This window comes from Rhopalosiphum maidis, chromosome 4 (assembly GCF_003676215.2).
Source record: "Rhopalosiphum maidis isolate BTI-1 chromosome 4, ASM367621v3, whole genome shotgun sequence".
Taxonomy (NCBI): Eukaryota; Metazoa; Arthropoda; class Insecta; order Hemiptera; family Aphididae; genus Rhopalosiphum; species Rhopalosiphum maidis.
The window spans coordinates 51,712,602-51,739,116 of record NC_040880.1 but is presented as its reverse complement, the minus strand read 5'-3'; the positions used below and the strand labels follow the sequence as shown (position 1 = coordinate 51,739,116).

General features: G+C 27.2%; 1 protein-coding gene across 1 annotated transcript; it reads left to right on the top strand.

Annotated features, from left to right (window-relative positions):
* Window positions 1-13,160: 13,160 nt before the first annotated feature.
* LOC113556469 (choline transporter-like protein 1) lies at window positions 13,161-23,577 on the top strand. Its single transcript, XM_026961428.1, has 15 exons — window positions 13,161-13,479; window positions 17,346-17,419; window positions 19,675-19,758; window positions 19,834-19,976; window positions 20,043-20,135; window positions 20,220-20,310; window positions 20,780-20,843; window positions 21,260-21,368; window positions 21,455-21,557; window positions 21,627-21,746; window positions 21,830-22,322; window positions 22,542-22,708; window positions 22,881-22,973; window positions 23,031-23,123; window positions 23,191-23,577. Exons 2-15 carry the CDS (start codon window positions 17,354-17,356, stop codon window positions 23,245-23,247), a joined length of 1,776 nt encoding a protein of 591 aa, XP_026817229.1. The 5' UTR covers window positions 13,161-13,479; window positions 17,346-17,353; the 3' UTR covers window positions 23,248-23,577.
* The last annotated feature ends 2,938 nt before the right edge of the window (window positions 23,578-26,515 follow it).

The window sequence follows — 26,515 nt, the reverse complement described above, 5'->3', positions numbered from 1 at the left end:
CAATAATTCCATCTCTATTTGGGTAGATAGTCAAACCATAACACGTTCATAAAGTTTTTAGAGTTGTCATTTTGTCAATGCTATTTCCATATCACTTAAAATGAATTTATTATTGCTTCGCCGGTGCATTATTTTTACTTAAGCTGGCTACACACGGAGCGGTTTGACCGCGCGCGGTTTCGGATTATGATCCGCTGTGATCAGAAACCGCTTCTGCTGTTTGCTTACACACATGGGCGGTTTTAAAAGCGGTTCTAAATAGTTTTTTTTGGCGCCAATTTTTGCTGCTGCTGCAACTGCTGCGAAAGAACCGCGGCGATCAAACCGCTCGTGTGAACAGATCTATTGGAATATCATTGTTTAATTTTAATAAGCGGAAGCGGTCGACCGCCTGAAAATTGGACATGAGCGGTCACAGGCGCTCGTCCGCGGCGGACAGCGGCGCGGATTCGCCCGTATGAATATGTTATTTGATTATCCCGTGTTTAATTGTAAGCGGTTTTCCGCCGCGGATAAAAACCGCGACCGCGCGTGGTCAAACCGCTCCGTGTGTAGTTAGCTTTTTGGCTTTTGACACAATACCCATGACATGAAGGCCATCTGTACAAACTTCAGAAATGATTACCCCTATACTATCTTTCTCTTAATTATAAAGCGTATTTTATACAGATCGGCATCCAGTAAATATATAACGTATAAACTACGTATATAATAAGGATAACTTTGGTGTATGTATATACGTAGTTATTATTCGTATAATAATTAATAATGGTATAATATACGTTAAAATAGGTTGATTTTACGTTGACGATAGGTATAAACGTAGTCGTATATTTTTCGTTAAAAAACTACGTTTATTCTATGTTGATCGTACGTACTACATTGACGAATAATAAACGTATATTTAATGTATAATATACGTAAACATATTTACTGGGCATATCCAAAATCAAAACATTATGGGCAGAGCCGTGCCGTTAAGATTTGGTGCCCATGGCAAAATTAAAAATATTCGCTCCCTATTTTATTTATTAGTATGCATTTCATGCATTTCAATTTTATTGGCGCCCCTTTAAACCACGCCCCCTAACCCTCCCCCACGGCACGGCTCTGTTTATGGGTCATCAACATCAGTCCTCTGGTATAGGTGTAATTAATACTAGTGTATAGGTAACTCGAATACGCGAAGTAATACTTCTTACCGTTTCACTTTTCAAAATTTATGCTTTCGACTAGCCTACAAACCAAAATACTCTTGATTTGACAGTCATCTTATCAATACATAATAACTATTAAGTATTAACTACTATTAGAAACTCTATTGCTATTTGCTAATTTATAAGTCACTTTAATGCCAACATGGACAAACAGGATATATCACTATGATAATTTACTTAAAATTAAATTTAGATAAAATTCAAGTATTTCAAAAGATAAAACTCCGCAAAATAATTAACGTTCCACTCTTATTGTCTTTAAAATAACCCTTCACAATGAATTGCTTTATGACATTTAATTAATTGAGAATGAAGTTGCAGCGCATTTTTACAAAAGACCAAACAAATCAATTTTTATTTATAAAAGTTTTAAAATTGTAATAATTCTATTTTTTTTTTAATATTTTTAATAATACTATTACTATTTTTTTTTTACTTAACATGAACTATTGCTTTAAATTGTTACCTAAACTTCAATACTTTAAACTTTGTTTGGTTACCTATAACACGCGTGCCCCAAAAACCCTGTCAGTTTCGGCCTTGAAAAACTGAACATACATGAGCGAGTTATCGTATTAAGTTATCACTTTAATTTTATAATACACGAATAAAAAACACGCCATTGATGAGCGGGTGATAATAATAACCGTTTATGTATGTTTATCTATTGTATATACAATTTATGAACTGTAAGTTATACAATCATAATTTCTAATTTTTAATTAGTAATTACATATAGACCAATTCTATTAGGTTATTAGGTAGATATATGGTATATTAGAAATTAGGATGTTTACATCTTATTATCTTGACTACATAATTGCCTCGCTCGCAATACACTGTGTCCCAGGGGCAGTGACCGTTTGGCGTCATATGATAGTACCTAAAAATAGTAAACACCTTTTTTAAAGAAGGTGAATCCAACTCTTTTATTTTTTTTAGTTATGGGAAATTTAACTTTTTTTAAAACAAAATCAAACCATGTGGTACAAATTTGATGATGTATCTTCAAACATTTATTTCAAAATTTTTTTTTTAATGTTTAAGGTGTTTAATATATGCTATAAACTAACATACAAATGTAAAAAATATGTTTACCTATTAAGTTAAAAATATTAAAAATAAATTATCAAAAAATTAACATTTTTAAAAGTAAATTGCATCATAAATAATAATTCTACAAAATACAAATAACGCCGTGTTTACTATACCTATAATAGTTTTCATATTTTATATTATTATTATATTAAATAATACCTAAAATACCTTAAAAGTTTTGTTTACATATCTTCTAATTCATCTATGATTCTCGAGTTATACGCTGCTATTAATCTATTATGTGTGATTAGTTTAAATGTTCAGAATCGTTAATCGATTTATGAACTGGGTAAATTAGACATTTTTTATTCCGTGGTTGGTTATGACTTATGACATATTGATATCATATTATCACAATTAGTTAATACTTAATTTTGTGCCGAATGTTTGTTAAATTTTAGTTGGTCTCCGTTAGACAACAATTAATATGCGGTAATAAGTTCGGTTTTGTTAAAAAAAAGTTAAAATGCCCATAATTAAAAGAATAAAAGAGTTAGACCCCCCTCTTTAAAAGGTTTTTTTCATAACTCAAGGTCTACTATCGTCTACTATCATAAAATATTTTAACGCCGGCCATTAATTTCCCGTTGGGAAAAATTGTATATTAAAATACTATGCGCAAAACCGTAATTTAAGGGGGTCTTGGGGGGGCTAGGCCCCCTTAAAATAAATTATAGCCCCCTCCCTAAAAAAAAAAAATAAAAAATAACAAAATAAAATGTTTTGTATATATCATCTATATCCTCTTCCACTTTTATATGTCTCAGAGAGCATACACACACTACATACATGCAGATTATAATAGCCCCTCTAATTTAAAACTCAAATTGCGCCCATGTGTAGTATCAAATTTAGTGATTATTTGAGTATTATGTGAGATTGTGAGTTATACGTTATAACTATTATTATAACTATTATATTGCGATAAAAAACTCAGCGAGAAGAATAACACTTGGTACATGTAATGTTATGATGCGTAAGTAAATTTAAATATTATATTAAATGTACTAAGTATAGTGAATCATTTTGTTGACTTTATTTTAGCATAATATGCAAGTCCAATTATTTTTGAATACCCTCTGATAACCTTTGACCCACCTTGCAACATTTATTACGTTTTATTATTATTATTATATATAGATTTTACTATATAGTGGTATTTTTTATATTGTACCTCTCGTTTCCATGACTGCATTAAACATACATTTTATACTTACAATAAAAACATACTATATACACTGTGTTTTGTGAAATTATATTCAACTAATATAAAATAGATATTATATGATATTAATAACATGGGCAAGTAGTGGTGCAACTATGTTAAGGGTATAATATTTTATAATATTCATTATTAAGGGGTTTAAAGGTTTTAAATATTTTTTTTAAATTTAAATTATTAATTTTCGATAGATATACGATATACCAAATACAATACAATATTCTATAAGTTTATAATATATGGTGTCTGATGAATGAACTATGAAGATTGGAATATAAAGGAAAACATTTACATTATAATAGCGATTATTTAAGTGATATATTTTTTGAGAATTGTTAAAAATAAGTTGTATGAATATAATGTAAAAAATGTAGGTATATATATTTATAATAATATTATGTGTATTATATAATATTATATGCCCGCCGTGTTAGGTGAATAATAGTTTATAGTAATATACTATAATTTACTATTAATAATAATTATTATTATACAACTATAAGTAATAATTTTTAGCGTATTGTTATTTGTTTAAAATTGATACATTTATTTATTTATTTATTATAAATGTCTGAAGTTTAATGTTTACTTTACATTAGCAGATTTTGTATTTAAGTACCCAATCTATGTATGATATAATACTGGCTGTGTGATACAGTCTGTTTGTAATATAATATAAGCATATGGAAAGAATACTTCAAAAATGTCAGAATATACCCACTCTAACGATGGTAAATTGAACACAGATGGTAGCAGTTCGCATAGGGTAAGAGTATACTCTTATATATATATACTCTCTTTACATATATATATATATATATGTGTGTGTGTGTGTGTGTGTGTATGTATGTATATAAGTAGTTATATATTATACGTCTATAGTTAAAAAGCCAAAAGGTATAATTAATATTTTATTTTAATACCATTTATAAACATATAGTTATTTTTGAACAAAGTAGCAAGTAACAGTGGCGCAACTAGGGGGGTGCAAAAAGGTCTTTAGTACCCCACGTTTTAGAGGTCTAGTTGCGCCTATGGCAAGTAATAAGGGAAAATAAGTATGATATAAAAATTAATATTAAAATTATTTACAATACTATATACTAAGTACTTATAACTACATGAAATAAACGTTCTCAGCATTCTCGTCATATTTTTATTATTGAAAAAATAACCATCTGGCCCTGGCATAAGTTCAGCCTGCAAGCATCCCGAAAGTGAAATTTTGAATTTTGTTTCATTCGTTAGTAATCAATTTGTAAAAATTTGTGATTCTGATTTTATGGTTACAAATTATCACACATTGATTACTAATTCAAAAAAAATTACGAAATTTTACTATCAGGGAAGTAGGTTGACGAACTTACCTGACGCAGTGGTGCCTTACATTATTAATTATAATGTGCAGAAATTAGAAACTTTAAAAATACATATTATACTAAATAGTATAATTTGTATTAACTAAAGGTATTAAGTTTAATTAATATTGCATTAGTTGCTATATAGTTAGTTACTACTAAATTATCTTATACCAATACGTATTTAAGACCGACCAACAGTGTTGATTCCACACAATATGATTTAATTTTTAATATTTATCGACTCGTATTTTTATCTTTCGATAGAAGTAAGTAAGTAACAGAAGATGGCTTATCAAATTATTCAGTAATGCAAGTGACTTATTTTTTTTTGTATAATATATTATATACTAAACTTAATAGACCTGATATAATGATTTAAAAGTCATGGTAAAATAATAATTAGTTTTAATGAGGAAAAATCAGTCAATTACATAGCGTGAAATCAATAAATTATAGAGTAATTTTATTATTTTGTTACAATTCAAAAATATTATTTGCGAGAACTTAAAAACATTATTATTATGAATTTTACTATAAGTACCGCAATGATATTTTTATTTTTTATTTATTTAAGATATTATTAATTAATTAATTTTTTTATTTTTCCCTTCTTTTAAAATACAGATACAACTAAAAACTATAAAAAATGTAATTTTATTTATTCATTTGTCATTATATCATACTTATAAACATCTACTATACTATTTATTAACTCATGGTTATAAATACAAATAATATATATATATACAATTAAAAAATTATTTAAATCGTTGTAAAAACCATTGTGCCATACTGCCATCACATGTTAGTGTGTCACTACATAAAAAAAAAAGTAGTATTATACATTTATACTAACTATACCTGTTGAATATCTGATGTGGTACAATATTATGTGGTTGCAGGCACGTAGACAGGAGGGGGGTTCACCCCCCCCCCATCCGAATTTTTTTTTTTGAATACGTGTCTGTGTGGTTGTACTTATAACTTGCAGTCAGGATCAAAATAGGTAAAAACAAAATCCAAGTTGCTAGTAACTTTTTTATTTATATTTTATTGAAATTATAACTGGTATTATTATACATTTAAAAAATAACAATATTAATATATTATATTATTTGTGATAAGTTCCAAACTCAATGAATAAAAATATTTTTATTTATTTATTTATGTGAATCCTTTTCTTTTTTTTCCTTTTTACAGAGTAATTTACATTCTATCTAATTAATATTTGAGTACTTATCTAATTCGTGGTTTGTATGATCATTTTTCGTTTTTAAAAACATATGTTATTCGCGATTTGCCAATAGTGTATAGTTTTACATTACAATTTTTAGTAGAGCAACTCGAGGATATTTTTCCGTTTTTAGACGACGATATTGTATAAATTTAGAATTATTTAATAAAAGTGAACATTTTTCTTTTTCATTATCAATTTTCGAAAATTATATTTTTAAAATTAAAGTAAATATAACAACGTCTTGCCACAAGCTAAAAGATATAATGCTGATTGACTGCAATTTGAATAAACGCTCATCGGATACTAACTGAAATTAAGAAAGTAATTTTTCTTTCAATAATATCATAATTGCGTGACTAAAAGACGGATACAACGGGTAAAATGTTTTATATATGGTACTAAAAACATGTCACCCTTTTTGACCTTATTGAATTTTCAAAATTTAGTTTCTCGCAGTAAGGAAATACAATACAATTTTCCATTTATTTTTTGTAAATTTAACATAATAATATTAGATTAAATTATCTATTATTTATAATACTAATTCATATTATATTTGTAAAATCATTTACAATATTCTAATGACTATTTATCTAATTGAAAAATGTTGTTAAATTTGTTAGCCACGTATTTTATTATTGCATATTACACATTTACACACTTATTGAAAAAAATATTTAAAAAAAAACAGTTGGTAAGCCATGAATGCATTACTCATTATTATTTTTCAAGTACGGTTATTTAGCATAAATGTGTGTACTAAAGTTAATGCGTCTGTATAACATGGGTGATATTGGCATTTGGCAACCTTAATCAATTAGTTTTTAAATCTATTTAACATTGTACAGAGGTACCTACGGACTTCGGTCAAATCGATCAATGATGGTAAATTGTACTTGGTACATTTTTATTTTATCTTGAATGATATAGTCCATTAAAGTTATTATATATTTTAATTTATGATATAGGTGCCTACGCAGTATTGCAATTTGCAGTGTAGCTTATTATTATACTACTGCAGTATGCTGTTTACCGTATATCGACTATAAATCTGACATCGCGTATACTTCATGATGACAAAGGCTGTCTGTTCAAGAGTATATAACTATAATCACTTGTATGTGGGTTATAGGTATTTTATGATTTAAACCATTTTTGGTCTACAATAAACAAATAAAATAAAATATGAATTGTTTATAATTTTATATAATTCAACGTTCAAAATACGTAATGAATATTTTGTAAAACTAGTTAATTATATTATATTTTAACTTCAGCTAAAAAAAAAGTTTTGTACAAATTATTTAATTAAAAATTTTTTATAAATCGAACGTTTATATTACAATAATGAGTATGTAAGCACTATGTACATTATAATACATATTAATACTTATATTTTAGAGAGCCTTGATCAATAAATTACCTGTCTGTCTACCTCATTCTACCTGTACATATAACCTATGTACAATAGACTATAAGTATATATGCATGCAATATTGCAGCGAGCGGGAAATGTATCTATATTATCTATAAAGTAGGCACAATGCACTGTATATGACGTATAATGTACATTATACTATTTATACTACGTTCGTATTAATTATTTATAATTTATAACGTTTTAACTAATAGAGAGCTTTCTGTGAATATTATTATTAATTAATTATCTTGCAAATCTTATGTAGTAAATTATATTATTAAAATTATACTTGATAATATCAATAATACTGTTATTCTATATAGAAAATAAAATATTTTTTTTTTTAATTAATAGGTATTGAAAAATGTTTGTTCATAATAATTTAGTTTTTATGATAAAAAAAGATATTTTTAAATTAAAGTAAAATATTAATTATTTTCTAAGTGTTACTCAAATGATACTAACAAATAACAGGTAATAACCATTAGTTTATAGGTGAGTGGATATATTACCGCTATTATACCTATAGGTTATAGTCAATAGTAAATTAACGAATTTGACTATTTTAACAAGCAATAAACTTAAAGGTTATGTTTCAGAACATTGACCCTTTGTATAAAAAAAATAAATATATATACTTATATTTTATATTCGTATATCTTCATGTATAGTACTTTTACTAGACTTCACATTGTCATTATGCTTACTTAAAGATATCATTAATCATATTAATCATAAATATATTTATGGCAAATAGTTCATTTTGCATCAAATATATATATATATATTGTTTAAAGTTTAAAATGTATCTAAACATGTATATTCTTATGAAATGTGAACATAATATTTACTAAGATTTAATATTTTTAGTAATATTAGTATACTTACCTATATTATTTTTTTAATTTTAAATTTTGTTAATATAAATAAATTAAATAATTTCGTTTGAAGAAAAAATTAATTTTACAAATAAAATACTCGATTTGTATTATATGAAGATGAACCCGCAAAAAAGCCATACAGTTTCGACAAAATAAATTCTATGAGTTAATATTTAGTAAAGCCAAATTAAATAAGTTAATGTATTTTCAATACAATTCAACAGAATTAGATCATTGTACATCATAATAAATATTTTTGGTCCTAAATTAAAAAATAATATTTTACAATAAGAAATAAGATAACGAAGCATAAATATTATCATTCGGGAAAAATTGTTGTCTTGATCATTGCTGAAATACAGTTCATGATAACTAAACTTACCCAACTAAAGGACAAAAACAACGAGGAATTTAAGTAGGTAAATACATATTGGTTATTAATTATATCATGAAAAAAACGATAAACTTTATAAATAACCTTATATGGCTACATGGCAATACTATAATCATCAATGAATCTTTATATTTAGGTTTAAAGTTGCTTAATATGAAGAATTGTATGAAAGGTTAGGTTATGTGGAAATGTAAAGTTGTGAATTTCTGTAGGTAGTCATTAAATACTTAATACACTATTCCAAAACCCACAATTTAAATTTTTAAATACATAATAATTTGTTTTAAAATACCTATTTGTAAAATATTTTCTTAAAAATAATAATAAAACTAAATTTGTAAAATTAATAATAAAAGATTTTTAGTTGAATAGATGGAATAAAATTTAAAATTATAACAATTAAAGTATTTTAGATTGTTAATAAGGACATCCAAATGATGGAACAAGTTTTCCATTGACGACGGTTTAGGTATCCAATTCACGAAATTTAATCCCTATTGAGTAATTACGCGTAGTAGAGAAACCGCAGTCCATTTCGTAAAACGTTAAAAAACACGATAAGGATGCAACATATATGTATATATATATTTTAATACATACTTTCAATATTTGAATATCTTATTAGACATTAGTATCTCACAATTACTCACATAATATAATGGTATAATAAATAAATATACACTCGTTTAAAATATTATTATTATAATAAACAAATGATTATTTGCACTTCGCGACTAATCTACTCCAAGAAAATTTCAATAGAAAAATATTACTTACAGTGGCGCACGCTCAATTATTAATAGGGGTAGTACGTTCAATGGAAAATATACCACCCACCCACCAAATCACTTTCAAAAATTAAAAATAAATGGAAATTAGTACAATAACGCTTTTTCTAATACGCTTCTATTATTGGCAAATGTATTAATTACAATGTTTGTGTAGTACTCAATGCGAGTATCATTTTTGCACGAAAGTACCATTACACTTTCAAGTCAAAAAATTCAGGAGTAGCAGCTGATACAGTGATACCCTAAAACTATAGTGTGTGCCACTGATTACTTATATCGGCTATATTTCGCCATTGATGTAAAATGTTATGTATTTTAACTTTTAAGTAAGTATTACATTACTAGGGCTCGGAACTTGATGAATTTGCATCTTTTTTTTTCTAATGCTCACATAGTCACGCATTACTCACATTCGAGGCTAGTCTTTACAAAAATTTGATTCGTAAAGTATAAAATTTAATGAAATAATTTTTATTTTGCATTTTTTGTATTTATAGGGAATTTTATGCTTTACGGTAATTTTTTAGTATTTTTGATGAATTTTATTCATTTTTGTAAATTTTTTACAAATATATACATTTTTCTTGTTGAATGTTACATTTTATTGTAACGCATTCAGTTTCTATTAGCTTGTCGATTGTCGACTTCATTAGCTTTATCGTTTGTTGACTTGTTGTCATAATTTATGATTTTTTAATAAACTATAGGCAGTTACTATTTTAAGCCCGGTGCACACGTGTGTTAAAATTTAATTAATAATAATTACGATTTATGATAAATTAATTGCATAAAACATGAATATTGTAAAACGTAAATTTTTAAAAATGTTGAGTCATTTTTTGATCTTTATAAATCATTTTAATATTTTTTTTGTGTGTATTTTTTTTTAAACATTTTTAGGTCATAAAATTCTGGGTCCTGTACATTACTATATTTTATAAATGATAGATTGATAAATATAATAAATTTCAAATAATCATATTATTATTATAAATTATGTCTACATTTTAAAGTAACCCAACCAACACGGTGTATATTAGCCCAGTTGAGTAGTGAAATGGTGAATATGAATCTGATAATTATTATTTATTTCAAAATAACAACCATTGAATGGAAAAAGTACATTCGTTCATAATAATAGTCAAACATAGTGTATAATATATACATTAAAGAATACCTCATACCTATTAGGTACCTACTTCCCTATACTATCCCTGGTGCAGGTTTAAATATTTCGATACTATTTTTAGTTTTAACTTTACTTAATACTTACCATACCTCAACATAAAAATAAGTAATAATATAATAATTAATCACGGTACGATGGCCGGATGACATAATAATCCACTGAAATGACAAATAAGGTGCATCTAAACTATCCATACGTCCTGCGCGTTTCCTGTTTGTACATGATATAGATAATAACATAAGTCAAGTATTATAATGACTAATGACTACATATATTGTAGTACGCATAATAATATGTCAAATAGGCACCATTATACATAGCTTAAAAATAATTACACATGACGCGAGACGCACGAAATTCCGTCATCAAATATTAGGCATATTATACCAGCGGTTCCCAAATTGTGAGGCGCGAGCTTTTGGCAGGGAAGGCGCGAGTCGCGTGGTAAATATTTACTGTTAACTTATATTGTCATAAAAATAAAAATGTTTGTATATTTAAATACTATAAATTTGTAATTTAATTTTTTATGGGAGGCGCAATTATTTTTTTTTAATTTTTAGGGTGGCGTGAACTAAAAACGTTTGGGAACCGCTGGTCTATATTCTATAGAGTAGTCGTGGTTGAAACATAATAATATAAACGGCACTGTAATAATGACATGTTTCGGCTGGCATCTATCTTCCATCCCTATATTTATATTCATCATGCATGGACAAGTCCTTATAAAAATAGGGTGAGCACCGAGTCGTAGCCATGCAGTATAGATATACAATTCTAGATTTATTTGCTTCTTTAAATTCTAAGGAGGTGACTTTAAATATCTCAATGTTCGCAGCAAATATTAATCAGAATACGAAGGTCATAATGTACTTATATTGTATAAAAATGTGTTATATCATTATTATACTATGCGTGTTAGATCAGATTATTTAGCGATCATATATTATGTAATATGTGCCATCACTTAACAGTTTAACTGAATAAGATTCATTTTTATCAACTCTACTTATTACAATTTCGAATTTTACTAATTTTAGACTATGAATGGGGATATAAAGAGGGATATAAAATTATTATTTTATACATAGTTGGGTAAGGTTCCCATATTTTATTTTGAACAAATATTTTATGTGAATGCATTTTACAGGAATAGTTGTATACCTTTAGGGCTATTGGGCTACAGTACACGTCCACACTTCACACACACTCATTGACACATCAATGATCAGCACACTTTTAAGATTCAAACTGAAACAAAATTATCAATCATATCATAATGTTTTGTTGTTAGCTTTAATATTAGTCAATATATCTATTATCAAACTTAAAGATAATATACCTAGTATAATACTATTATCTAGGGCATCTCATAGGCTTTTATTGATATTTTAATTTTTAAGTGAGTTATGGTTAAGTAAAATATTAAAACTTTAAAATGCTTGTAACTTACTTAAAAATTAAAATATCAATAAAAGCCTATGAGATGTCCTAGATAATAGTATTATACTAGATATATTATCTTTAAGTTTGATAATAAGTAAATAGGTAAGTTGACAGCATTAAATTAATTCTGATGAACGCAAATTTTCCATGTCGTACGTTCGTAAAACGCGGGTATGAAGTCCTTTCAACGATAAGCGATGACAAATAATGTTGTGGGAAACAGGAAAACAATGTATACTGTATTATAACCATGCCTCTTATAAACAGGGCCAAAAATACCTATTTCCAAACGAGAAATGAATAATGCATAATATTATAATATCGACATATCGTGTGTTACGACTTTACAAGACGGGCGGACCCGTTTCAAACGACTCGGGGCGTCTTGAAGATTTCGCATCGTTATTATTTATAAAATACGCGTCTATTATGTTTGTCGGCACATCATCGAGGCGATCGGCATGATATCCAACAATTCAATATACGCATTACGTTCATAGTCCAATAGTTATTTCACGGTACGCGTGTGCGGCGGCACATAGCGTATACTGTACGGTGCCGCCGCGGCGTCTATTCGAGGTCACCGCTCACCGCGGACGCTTTACAGCACGTGAACAGACTATTTTATTGTATTTTGGACTACATACTACAGTAGAACACAATGCATCTCTCGGACGCGCACCGACTCGCGAGCAACGTTTTTTACTCAAATCTTCGACTGGGAAGGGGATGCGTAAGGGGTGGCGGCGGTCTGTCTTCGTTGTCTGACGAATTTCTTGTTGTCACGGCCGCGATGACGTCAGCGGCTGATGGGCGGTCTCGTTTTCCGCGCCGTCGCGTCGCGGTCGTCTGTTATTATTATTATTATTATTTGTATTTTGTATACAAACCGCCGCAGCCGTCGTTACTCGCGGGTCGCGTTTTTGGTTGTTCCGCGGTACACGCGCGGGCTCCTCGTGTGGTGGGAGACGTGGACGCCGCCGCCGATTTGTTTTTATTTTTTCGACACTGTGGCACTGTGGCCCAGTCGCACTGTTGCTGCCACCACGCCCTGTCCCGTCGCTGTTAAGCCTTGTTCTATCCGTTTTTGTTGTTGTTGTTGTTCTGTATTGTGTTGACGTTGTCAACCGGTGTTTTGATCAAAAAACCGGTTCGCCGTCGATTTACGGGCATCACCTCTGAAGCCGTCGTCGTGTGCATGTGTTTGGACGTGTAGTCCAACGGTAAGTGAATCATGTTATTATTTAATTCGATAAGCATTAAATAGGTATTACTGTATTTCCATTTCATTGTTTTCATTTTCAGTTTTTACACGTTTTTAAGCATTTTACTTTCGCGATTATCGTTTTCTAAGATCGATATACTTCAGCTAAGTCACCTATAACGGCTATAACACAATGCACTGAACAGATAAAATTTCATCTATTGTGTCCATAATATAATATTATTATAATGCTTACAATCATATATTATCAAATATCGGTGCCTATATTATGGTGATAGGTCTTAACTACTTATTTAACACGGACAACTCATTAAAGCTATTAAGTATTAGTTGTCAATATGGCACAGTTGACAGTTATCTGTAGTTAATCCAGCGAATGAAATTTATTTTACAGTAAACTAAATTATGCGTTGTTTATAAGCATTATGTTTTGAGAGCGATCTGTGTCGTGAAAATCTTTTGTCGATCACTGACCATATAAGTGTCATCGCGATTCGATATTTAAAATTCTGTGGACTTCTGTTTATAGTTTATAATATATCTTACGAGACTTAGTGTCCGAAGGTCGTTGTCTTGTGGCGTCGGATAAATAAAAAAAATTATTCATGGCCACGCCGCGTAATAACGGGCTGATCATCTCAGATGAGGGCGAGGGAGCATTGAACAATTTTCGTCTTGAACCTCAACGATTGCCTGCGCCATGACACTGTACAAATGTTATTATTTGGGTTCAATGAAAGGGCAAAGGCTATAGAGTTCTCAAAACATATAATTATTCTTATTTTCGTCTCGAAGCCACTGCAGGACGTACAGGTATTTTTAATTTTTACCTCATAAGCTATTCGACGAGTTCCGACGCTAACTTTCTACTCGACTTTCTATAATTGTACCTACGTGGTTAGGTTCATGTCGACTAGTTTATTTCGAGACACGAGACACTTTCGATTCTTAATATAGATATGTTTATTATTATAATGATGGTCTTAGCGTTTATCCTTACACATATAATTGCAGTTAATTTTAGACCTACCTGTTGACATACACTGTATTATTATTGCTGCTGTCGATGGTAGGTAGAGAAACATTACCGAGCTCGGCGCCGTGTCCGTCGGGACTAGAGACTTCAGTTAAACAGTGAACAGTTGAACACGGTGTCATGATGCCGCATTAGAACGCATAGTGCTTACTACTTAAGTATTTTGTATGTTCGGAGTGTTCGAACCGGTAGTTGACGCTGCACAAGAATTGTACTTTTATTTATGAATATTTTATGCTCACGCGATTTTAGTTATAATATAATATTGTTACAATTATATTATTCCTCGACATTTACATATCTGTATATTTCTGCACAAAGGCTGACTGTTGACCCTTAACAGTCACTTTTACTTGGGTTTCACACGTGACACACCGGTGGTTATACTATAAAGTATTTGAAATCCTGGTAGGGTTAATGGCATTATAATTTATAACGATTACTAGAACATTGTACTTAGTATTTACCTCCAAAACCTAATCGATAATATTAATTAACATAGCAATAATATTCTATTTCATTATACTTTGTTCTCAAATTTCCAATTGCACAGTAGAAAATCTGATAACCGTCAGTGGTGCAACCAGCGGGGGGGGGGGGTTAAGTGGTTGTAACCCCGCCGAAATTTCTCCGAGGCTAGTATAATAACCTTTTTACTTATCTTCTATATATATAGATGTAATCATGTACCATTTTTTCAAAAAAATATGTACGTTCCACTCATTCCAGTAGTATAATTATGCGAGTTAAGTCTGTTAAAAATATTTACAAAATACAAATCCAATCGTAACTTAACTTCCCCTTACTTCTTGCATTATGTATTTTTTTTTTTTAGAACTGTAAACCCTAATTTATTGTTTATAATATTAATAAATAATAACTAATACTACTTTTAATATACTTATGAACACATGATCTAGGTTAGTATTAATCACGGACTAAGATATATATATATCTTAGTCCGTGGCTTTAATATAGAACCACGGTGATGTATTAGGATATATTATTATGTATTTATCTTCTGTGTACAGTGTACCGGTCATTAAGAAAGTATCTATTCAACTTGTTAGGTTATAGGTGATTTAATGGTGTTTAATTTTTAACCAGGGTTAATATGATTTTTCACAGTGTGTAGTGTCGTCACTTTGATAAGGAATAAGGTTAAATTGGATTATATAATGTTGACATCCCCTTACAAGAAGCTGAAAAATAACGCGAATTTTATGCGAATTCAATACCATCGTCCATGTATCAAATAATAAAAAATATTTTTTATTTGAATTTTTTGTGGGTTATATCAATAACATTAATTTGATAATTGATCACTAATATATAATTCATAATCATTTTATAATAATAATAATTGATCCTATAAAATATCTAATTAATGGTTCTTAATGTTTATCTTTAATATGTATTTAATATTATAAATTATAATAATTAATCTAATAATAAATAATACAATTTTAGAAATGTCAACATTTATCAACAGACATAATAAATCAATGTGAACAGCTTATCTTTTAATTTTTATGTCACTATTAAAATAAAATATATATCAAGTAATTGAAAAGACATATAAATTATGTTTATAATTCAATTATATGAGCTAAGTAGATAAAACCTTATCTTTTATATTTCACGGTAATTGATAAATATTCTATATTTTATCTTTTATTCTTGTTAATTAATTTATGAACAGAAATATTTCTTCGTATTATTTCTTATACTTGCAAACATAATATATAAATATAATATTAGTATTACCATAAATAATCAAATTAAATATCTAATTAAATATTAATTTCTATGAAACATTTAGTTGTAAATATATACAAGAAGTGCTTTGGTACCTACTGAAGTATAGACCTGGGGAGAGTCCAATAAAATAATAAATAAACCATATTGTAAATATTATTTTAGTTTAAAATAATATAAATTAATAATATGAACATATATTATTGCATAAATTAAAAATTAGTTACTATGGAAAAAGACAGTTAAAAAAGTTAATTATTTAATTTTTTAATCACCACTTGAGTTGTACTTGGTGACTGAAATGTTTATATTATGTAGATATTAATTAGGTAACCATTTTGATGAAATTCTGTATTTTTGTATATCAAGCATGTCAAACATGGCTAATAATTTATTTTTATGCAACTCAACCAAATTGAAAACAATGTAAAAACATTAATTATTTATAGGATAATATATTTTTTTTGCTGCCCACATTTTTTGTTTACAGATATTTTATCCTAAAATGCTTTGAGTTTGACATACCTGTTATATACCCACCAAATTATTAACTCGAGAAATATTAAATAACAAAAAAAATAAATAGTTTGTTTAATTAAATTAGTTTAATTTAACGGTTATACATGGGTTATATAATATATGTGGTTAAACAAAAAATATATTAAGACCATTTTAAATTTATTACCTACATAGCTATGATTATTGCTTGACATTATATTAGACTTAAACTACCCCTCCTGTTATCTTTAGCCTTTCCCAATCAGTGATGAATTCCTACATTTTTACATTAAAATTTCATATTATAAAATCAACATTTTATTTAAATTTATTTATTCTATAATTAAATAATTGTATTTCAGAATTATTTAGTTTAATATACATCTGAAAAACAAAAAAAATAAGTTTAACATAGTATATATCAAGAATATAATTGGATTTTAATTATTTAGACAATTGAGTTATGAAACATTTTATCATTAATTTTAGAGTGGTAAACTAAAAAATACATTCTTAATAATTGTAATAAATATTTTAATGAAACTAATTATTTTTGGTTTTTATTGTTTTAGTTCATAAAATGGGAGACTTATTTAGTTGTTGCAGTTCTTCGGACAGAGTTGAACCATCGTCACCTGATGCTAAAGTATGTATATAATATAATAGCTGTTTGTTATTTTAGTATAATGTAGCTAAAATGTGAAATTTAACATCTACAGTTTTGTACACATATTACAGCTATCCCTAATAACTATCAAATTTGAGTTGTTGAAGTAACGCATATAAATCAAATTCTTTAATTTTTTTTTTGGTATATTTTCCTATTATTTTTGTTTTCGTTTGTCCGGATAAGTTTCACACTACCAAGTACCAATGCATGTTAATCATTTTTCTTTGTAAAAAAAACTTAAACAAAGGTTTCTGCTTATGTGAACTAAAATTTGGAGGACATGATTTTTTTTTGGTTAATTTAACAACTTTGAACTTTATTACAGTTAAGGATGTTATATTGTCATTGCATAAGTAGTTTTTATTTTCTGGGGTATAGTAGAAAACTCTTGTTATATCTTCTGTAATAACTATTGACTTGAGAAAACTATCTCTAATAATTCTGAAGCATTCTAAAATTCTTAGATTGCACTTACTCTTTGTGAACTGGAATCACTTGCATAGAAATTCATTGGTCGCAACCCTGTAAAAAATTAAAGGTAGTGTGATATAGATCACAAATCATAAGTATTAAGAGGCCGCAACACCCGCATGTGTTGTCTCCGTCTTACAAGTATGTAACATAGCAAATTTATGCTCAGCAAATCATGTTTAGCTCTGTTAGTTTAAAAATTAGAGTGAATCGACCTATTATGAAACTTGACTGGTAAGAACATTATCTGTATTTGTATGTTGGATTTTTACGGTTATTAAGTTTTCAAGTGAGTTATGAGCATTTTTAATTTACGCTATGTTATATACGCATATTTTGCTAAAAAATTGAACTATCGTAAAAATCCAACATACAAACACAGATAATTTTCTTACCATTAATTTTCATAATAGGTCGATTCATTCTAATTTTTAAACTAATGGAGCTAAACGTGATCTGCTAAGCATAAATTTGCTATGTTACGTACTTGTGTAAGACAGAGACAACACATGCGGGTATGACGCCCTTTTAATTTCAGAAAGTCTCCCGACTCTAATTTTTGAGCTACTGAAACTGTACACTACACTGATACTGCTTATTTTCTTAGAGGAGGAAAGCGTCACTTTTCACATACTATCACTAACCATTGATTTAATAATACTATATAATAGTATAATTAGAAACAGGCATGGGGGCAAGGTGGGGCTCTAGCCCCTCCAGAAAACAATTCAGCCCCCTCACCAGACCCCCACTGAAAAATATGTATTATATATAATAAAGTCATAAAACATTATAAATTACGGAATAAATTGAATTTATTATAAATTATTATAATAATTGAATTAATGAAGTTTGAACAAATAACATCTTTGGTCTTTTTATCATGGATTAATCTACTAGTATCGCCTAATAAGGAAAACATCTTTTATTTTTTATTATTACCTTTATTGAGTACTAATTACTGGATGATAATAAACAAACAAATGTATCCCAAATCATTGCATTAAAATCATTAAAGTTGAGTCAAACAAATTCATCTGTTCATTACTAAACACAATTACTTAAATTTATATTTATGAAATGTAAGTAAAAAAACATAATCATTCATTCACAAAAGTATGTAATATTAAAGTAATAAAGAAATTGTCATTTTTATACATCATTGTTAATATAGTTAAAGGTCTGTGATTAAAAATTTCCTTACATAAAGTACATAAAAATATTTGACATTATTCTTAATACATTTTTTATTATTTAACTATTCAAAAGTTTGTACTATATAGTTAATAGCTTTATTATGTTATGTTATATGATAAGAAAATATTTATATTTTATTTAAATAACTTCATTGATAGTTGAAAAAACCTTAGTCCATGTAAAAAAAATATTAGTCCCACTCTGCCTCGCCTGGAAAATAATTCTAGTGCCGTGCTTGATTAGAAATATACTATATTACTATTTAGTTAATGCTTTATTAAAAAAAAAAAAATACAAACAGAAATTATTTTGTTTATTCTACTTTTTATTCTCTCTCACATAGTCCTTTCAGTGTGATATATTGTTGAAATTTCACTGTGTTGTGAGTTTGTGACTAATGCAACTAATTTACATTATTATTATGGCTGAACAAAAAATGTTTTTATTTTACATTTTAGTGGTACCTAATATTTAATTAATTTCAACAGAATAAGATTGAATGATTAGTTATTTGATTCAATTTAAACTTTTTGTAGACTGATATTATTTTTACTTTTTTATAGGCCAATTTTAAAGGTCCTGTGAAAGGAAGATCTTGTACAGATTGCTCATTTTTGGTCCTCTTTTTGTTTGTATTGATATCTGTGGTAAGTATTCATATTTTATATTATTAACTTTATTGTTGCTTAATTAAAATTATTAATTTTATGTTATCGTATTAGTTTGGATTAGTCATCTACTGTACTTCAAATGGAGATGTCAATCGCTTATTTTATGGATTTGACGAATGTGGTGACATTTGTGGATTTAAAAATAAAAACTTAGATCCAAAATTTTGTACTGGTAAAGACATGACTAGTAAACCGTAAGTTAATCAGTATTATTTTAAAATTATCACTATTAACTACACGTGAATTACTTTTTTTTTTAGATTCTTAAAAATTGACGCTCCTATTTATAAAGTAGCTGATTTGAAATATGTAAAAAGAGAATGTGTAGAAAGGTGTTCAGATTATAAAGATTAGTATGTATATATGATTATTTTAAAAATATCATAACCATTTTATTATTTTTAATTTTAATTTTACTATTTAATTTATAATTTTAGCCAAGAATTCTTGCATAGATGTATTCCAAAAGGTAATGAATCAACCATCAACAATATTTTAAAAAATTCAACAATTGGTAGCCTGTTTACAGTAAGTTCTATTAAATTATGTAATTTTTCAGTTATTATCTACCACATATTACTTTTAAGTTTTAATTTAATTTTAATGATCAAAACAGTAAATTATTCAGACAATCCAAGCTTAATAAGTCTAAAATAAATATTTTAAATTAAATAGTCTTTGTTTCTATTTATTTGTTGAAAAAAATTATACTTATAAATATTAATATAATTTCAAGACCGTATTTACAAAAAATGCCATCAGGGGCAAAATACAATTTGCTGCCCTCCACCCGCCCAAAAAAAATATTTTTATATTTTGCTGCACCTAAACCTAGTTTTAATGTTGTCGCCAGAAGCCCTCCCTTAAATATTGGCCTGTATAATTTACAAAATACAATTTCATTAACATGGATAATTAATCAATGTTTTGATTTTTCAGTATTTATAGTTTTATTTAGTTTATATAAACAATAAAAATGAATTGTTTTATTTTACAGGAGGTGACTCAAGATTTACAACATACTAAATGGGATATAATATATCTTTGCATATTTGCTTTTAGTAAGTTAATATAAATAATATTTTTCTATATTTTTCTTACAAATTTTATTTTATTTCTAAGATTTTTTAATAAAAAAATATTTTTAAAAAGTTTTTCCATGAAGCACCTAAATTTTTTGATAATTCACAAAATATTGAAATTAAAAAAATAAATGTTTTTGTGTGAAAAAATCTAGGATCAATCAAAAATAAATATAAAAACTAAATGATTTTTCTTAACATTAAAAAGTGCAATGTTTTATAATTTTTATGTCAACATTTTCCTTGATTTTTTTAATTGAGAATAATTCAACTGTATTAATATTATATTTATTTCAGTTTTGTGAATTTTTCTATTTTTGTACATTGTTTTTTGTTAATTGACCCAATTTTTAATATGATTACTAAGTTAAGTTTTGTATTTTGATTACTTGCAGTCACATCACTTGTCATTGTTTTTTTGATAAGATTTGTAGCTGGTATTGTTGTTTGGTTTGTACTTATTGGCGTTGTTTTGGTGAGCATCTCGACATCTATTTTCTTATGGTAATATATTTCACATATAGGATGAAATAAAATCCACCTATGCATTATCATTTTAATGGGACTCCTATAAACATTTTATTATGTAGGGTTACCTGGAAACAAAAGTCTGATTCCGAAATTAGAGACCAAGTTGCACAACAAGACGTTAATACTTACTTTGCATTTGCGTTAATCACCACAATATCCACAGTGAGTAAATGTCTTTGGATACAATATTTTATTAATATTATGTAAAATGTATGACTTTATTTATATTAGATAATTATCTTATTAATCATTGTGGCAATGAGAAGCCGTATTGCTCTTGTCGTCCAATTGTTTAAGGAATCTGGTAAAGCTATACAAAGCATGCCATTGTTACTCATACAACCAATAGTGGTAAGCTTTAAGTCAATTATAAGTATTTTATTTGTGTAATAAATAAAAATGACTTATATTTAATATTATGTTTATCCATACAGACATTCTTATTCCTGTGCTTGGCCATCATTCTGTGGAGTTATTTTGCTGTTCTCATTCAAGCATCTGGATCCCCTGCATTTGAACCACTGAGCCATAATGTCTACTATAAAAAGGACCAGTTGATGAAATTTGCCAGAATTTATAATATTTTGGTATTAGTTTGGGTTATTGAATTTATCATTGGCTGTCAACATATGATTATTGCTGGTTCTGTTGCTACATGGTTCTTCACTAGGAACAAAGAAAACATGTCATCTCCAATTTCAACATCTATTAGTTACTTGTTCAACTATCATTTGGGATCTGTAGCTTTAGGATCGTTCATTATAGCCATTCTCCAAATAATTAGAGCTATTTTAAATTTCATTGATGAAACCCTAAAGGAATCTAAAAATGAAGTAGCTAAGTCGTTGTATAATGTATTTCAATGTTTATTCAGTTGTCTCCAGCAATTTTTACAATATTTGACAAGAAATGCTTACATTGAAATCGGTAAGAAATTTTATAAAATTTTAATTTTAATTTCATAAAATTCATGCTTATTACAATTTTTATGGTTGAAGACCATTTAAGCATGTTACATTATAAAATATTTTAGTTTGTAATAATAATTGTTGTTAGACATGGTTTTAAAATTTTGATTATTATATATTATATAAGCCTTAAATTTATTATCTTCAAGTAATTAATTATTTAATTTTTAATTTTTAGCTATTTATGGTGATAACTTCTGCAGATCTGGACAACAAGCTTTTAAAATGATAACTTCAAATGTATTACGCGTTGCTGCCATAAATTCTGTTGGAGACTTTGTGCTCTTCTTAGGAAAAGTACTTGTAGTCACGTCAACTGTATTATTAGGGTTCAAAATGCTTGAGGTATTGTTTTGGATATTGAAATCTATTAAAGTCTAAGATTAATTAGAAATTTTCTATAAAGTTACTTTAAGTTTTATAACTAATTAATTATTTTTATGATATTGTTAATAAAGCTTAATGACTTTTATTTATACCAATAGATTAGTATATTAACATTTAAAATTTTTTTTAGACTAAACCTGGAATCCTTCATTTGTGGGTTCCACTTACAGTTGCTGGAATTTTCGCTTATTTTGTTGCACATTGCTTTATTTCTGTATATGAGGTAAGATATTGACTAAATTGTTATAATGTGTGTATTTAAACATTATTAAATGTGTAGATGGTGATTGACACAATATTTATGTGTTTCTGCGAAGATTGTAATCTAAATGATGGAGTCACTCAAGAATATTACATGAGTAAAGAATTAATGGTAGGTTAAATTATTAATAGTGTTTACAGACCAATACTAATAATATAATTATAATTTTTTTCAATAGGATTTTGTTGAGAGCAGCCAAAAGGTGTTAAGAGTCGGTGATGGAGCTACAAATTAATTTAAATCCATGAATCTGCAGTTACATTATTAATAATCTATTTATTCATATTTATCAACTAAGGAAAAGTAAAATTATTATTGCTTCAAGTTGAGCATGTGTATTAAGTAAACTATTTTATTTTATAATTTTTTGTATTGCCATTATTATGTATAATTTTTAAACTTTAAATTTTACTAAATGCTAAAAATTCATTAGAAGGACTATTGCCATTAAGAAGAACAATTTTTTTTTCATACATTTCTATGGTTTTTTTGTTATCTAAAGTAATTTTCTTTTTTTCTGATTAATGATAATTTAAATAATATTTAATTTAACCTTTATTAAAAAAATTTTATTACAATTTTTAAATATATATTGGTATTATTTAATAATACTGTCCTTTAGTGTTCTAATATTTATTTTTTTTTTGTACTTGAATTTAAATAATTATATACATGTTAATAATTATGACCAAAGAATATGATATTTGAACTTATATTTATAAAACAATTGATTTCAAGCCATGTTTAAAATGAATCAATTTTGTAATGAAAACATTCAAATAACAAACTTAATGATAAAATATTTACTATAATTTATATTATATTATTAATTTCCTAATTATATTATATACTTTGGACACTACATAAACTATTCCATAATATTATGTGCTTTTTATATTAAAGTTTATTTTTATATCTTTTTTTATTTATATTTACAAATATATACTACCTATTTATGATCTAAAACTATATCATATTTTTATATTTTCTTATTTTTTAATGAAAATATTAAATTCTTAATTAGTTGAATTTTGTTTGGTTGACAAACATATAACATACATTATACATAGCTTAATACTATGCAGTTTTATTGGACCTAATTATCTAAAAAAAAATATGTATTACTTATATTATCAGTTTTAAGTATTTAAAAATATTTCAAGTGGTAATTTAATTTTCTATTCGATCAATTGAATGAAGTCTTATATACTTTTCTTATTAAGACCAAAAAAATATATTTTATCATGCAATATGTATAGTTAATTGTAACTATACTTGAAATATTTTATTTGTTGTAAAGTAAATAATATTTTAAGTCTAATAAAAATTGATCACCTTCAACGGTTTAAATACTTAAATGCCGAAAAAAGACAAAACAATTTTATTTATTTCATTTAAAATAATTAAATATTTGAAGCATGACTTTAAAAGAATTACTGCTCTATCGTGGGAGATCATTGTCACTATGTCACTTAAATAAAATAAACAATCAAATAGATGGATGTTTTAGGATTACAAATATTTATTATATATTATACTATTTATTATTTTATTATGTATTATTACATAGGTAACATAAACTATATTAAATAATATTAAAATTTTATTTTCACAATGAAATTTATTTGCATGTATCAAATAAATTTTTTTTTAAATGTGTATTAGTAAAATTAAAGAGTATATGAAAATTAAAATATAATAAATATAATTTGTGGCAAAATCATTAATAACTCAATTTTAAAATAATATACAAGTCCTGTCCAGTATAGTGTATATATAGTTATAACCTAGGTTTTTTGTTTCATTTATATATATTTTTTTTAATCCCCCCCCTCCCACCGCCAAAAAAAAACAAAAATTAATAACTGGATATGTCATTGGTGTAGAGAAGGGTAAAACTTTCAATAGGTTTGATTTGATAATCAAATGGTAACACATCAAATGAATAATTTTCTTATTTTACCAACTTAAAATATTGGAAATTTGATTTTAACCTTGGGCAGGATTATAGTTTGGAACAAAAATACAAAATTTGGGTATACTAAAAAAATAAATTTATATTTTAACATTTCACAATGAATTCATTATTAAGATACATACTGCAAAAAACAACTGTTAATAAATTGTACAAAACTAAAAACAAAAATTGATATTTAATTTAATTCTAAAGAATGAAAAGAGTTTTTCATACGGTTCAAACTATTCAGTATAGATTCAACATCATTTAGAGAGACACATTTCATGTTGGAGAGATCTTTTTCAGCTTCATGTACAGATGGTCCTACTTTGGAAATAACCCACTCTGCTAGAACAGTGTCAGTTTTCAAACGGCTCTGCAATGCTAACAGACTTTGAAGACGTTTCGTTCGCTCAGCAACCTTTGTTCTCAACTCGTTTAGTCTATCATTTGAAATCCCAACAGGTTTCTCCACATTCACGGTTAATATGTCTGACAGCTTGGGTTCTAGACGTTCGATGTTGACCAAACCTTTTTCCAAGTAGGTTAAATACAGCTTGCACAGCCGTTGACGATACACTTCGACTTCTTCATCGGTTTTGCAGTGTAATTTTGTCTTACGGTACATACCGTCAATGATAGCACGAATCGACGTGTCCATTATGTCCGCTATGGAACCGATAATAATGATGTGTGAAAAACCAAATACCTTGTACGTGTTCTCAGACTCTTTCAGACGCTTAGCAAAACTTTCACATGTATTATCGTCTTCCATTTCGTAGTTACAGTAAAATAGTAAAATAAAAAATGTGTAGATGAAAAAATAACTGATCAACACTTGCAAAATACAATTTACCTACGATCGAAAAATTTGACAACACCAAGAACTTAATACTATGATATGGTTTCTTATAATGCTAATTGCCAATTGGTATATTTTGTCGAACTCCGTTATTTTAAAAACTCTAGGACGCCATGTCTGATGTCTAATGGATGATTGGTTATCACATATTGTTATCAATAAACCATATTCTTATTGTTATATACCATGGTAACCAACTGATGATAGACTACAAGTCTGTGGTTTCGTAACGGTACGTCGTCACTGGCGGCAAATACTAAAACTACCAACATCAATAGAATTTTATAACATTTTTGACATCATGACAGAAGCTTCAAAAAATATATTAATATTATTAAATCTCAACTTAAGATTCGTAGAGTGTATATTTTAATTTCCTTCAATATTTGACTATCTTATTTCAGAAAAATAAATAAGTGTTTTTATGTGAATATTGTTTTAATACAATTCTGTACCTGAATAAATTAAATTGTATTACGTTTGCGCATACCGAAAGGATTAAGTTTTAAATTTGTCTAAAGTGTATTTCTGTAGTTTGGTACTTACTTTTAACAGTCCTTCAAATATTGTAGCATATTTATAGAAGTCTAACAATCACCATACACTTTTAAAAAGTACATAATTAGCTTTCTTTTTTAAAAGCTGTTCTACAATGCTTTTAGGCTTACTATTTTAAAGTGTTGG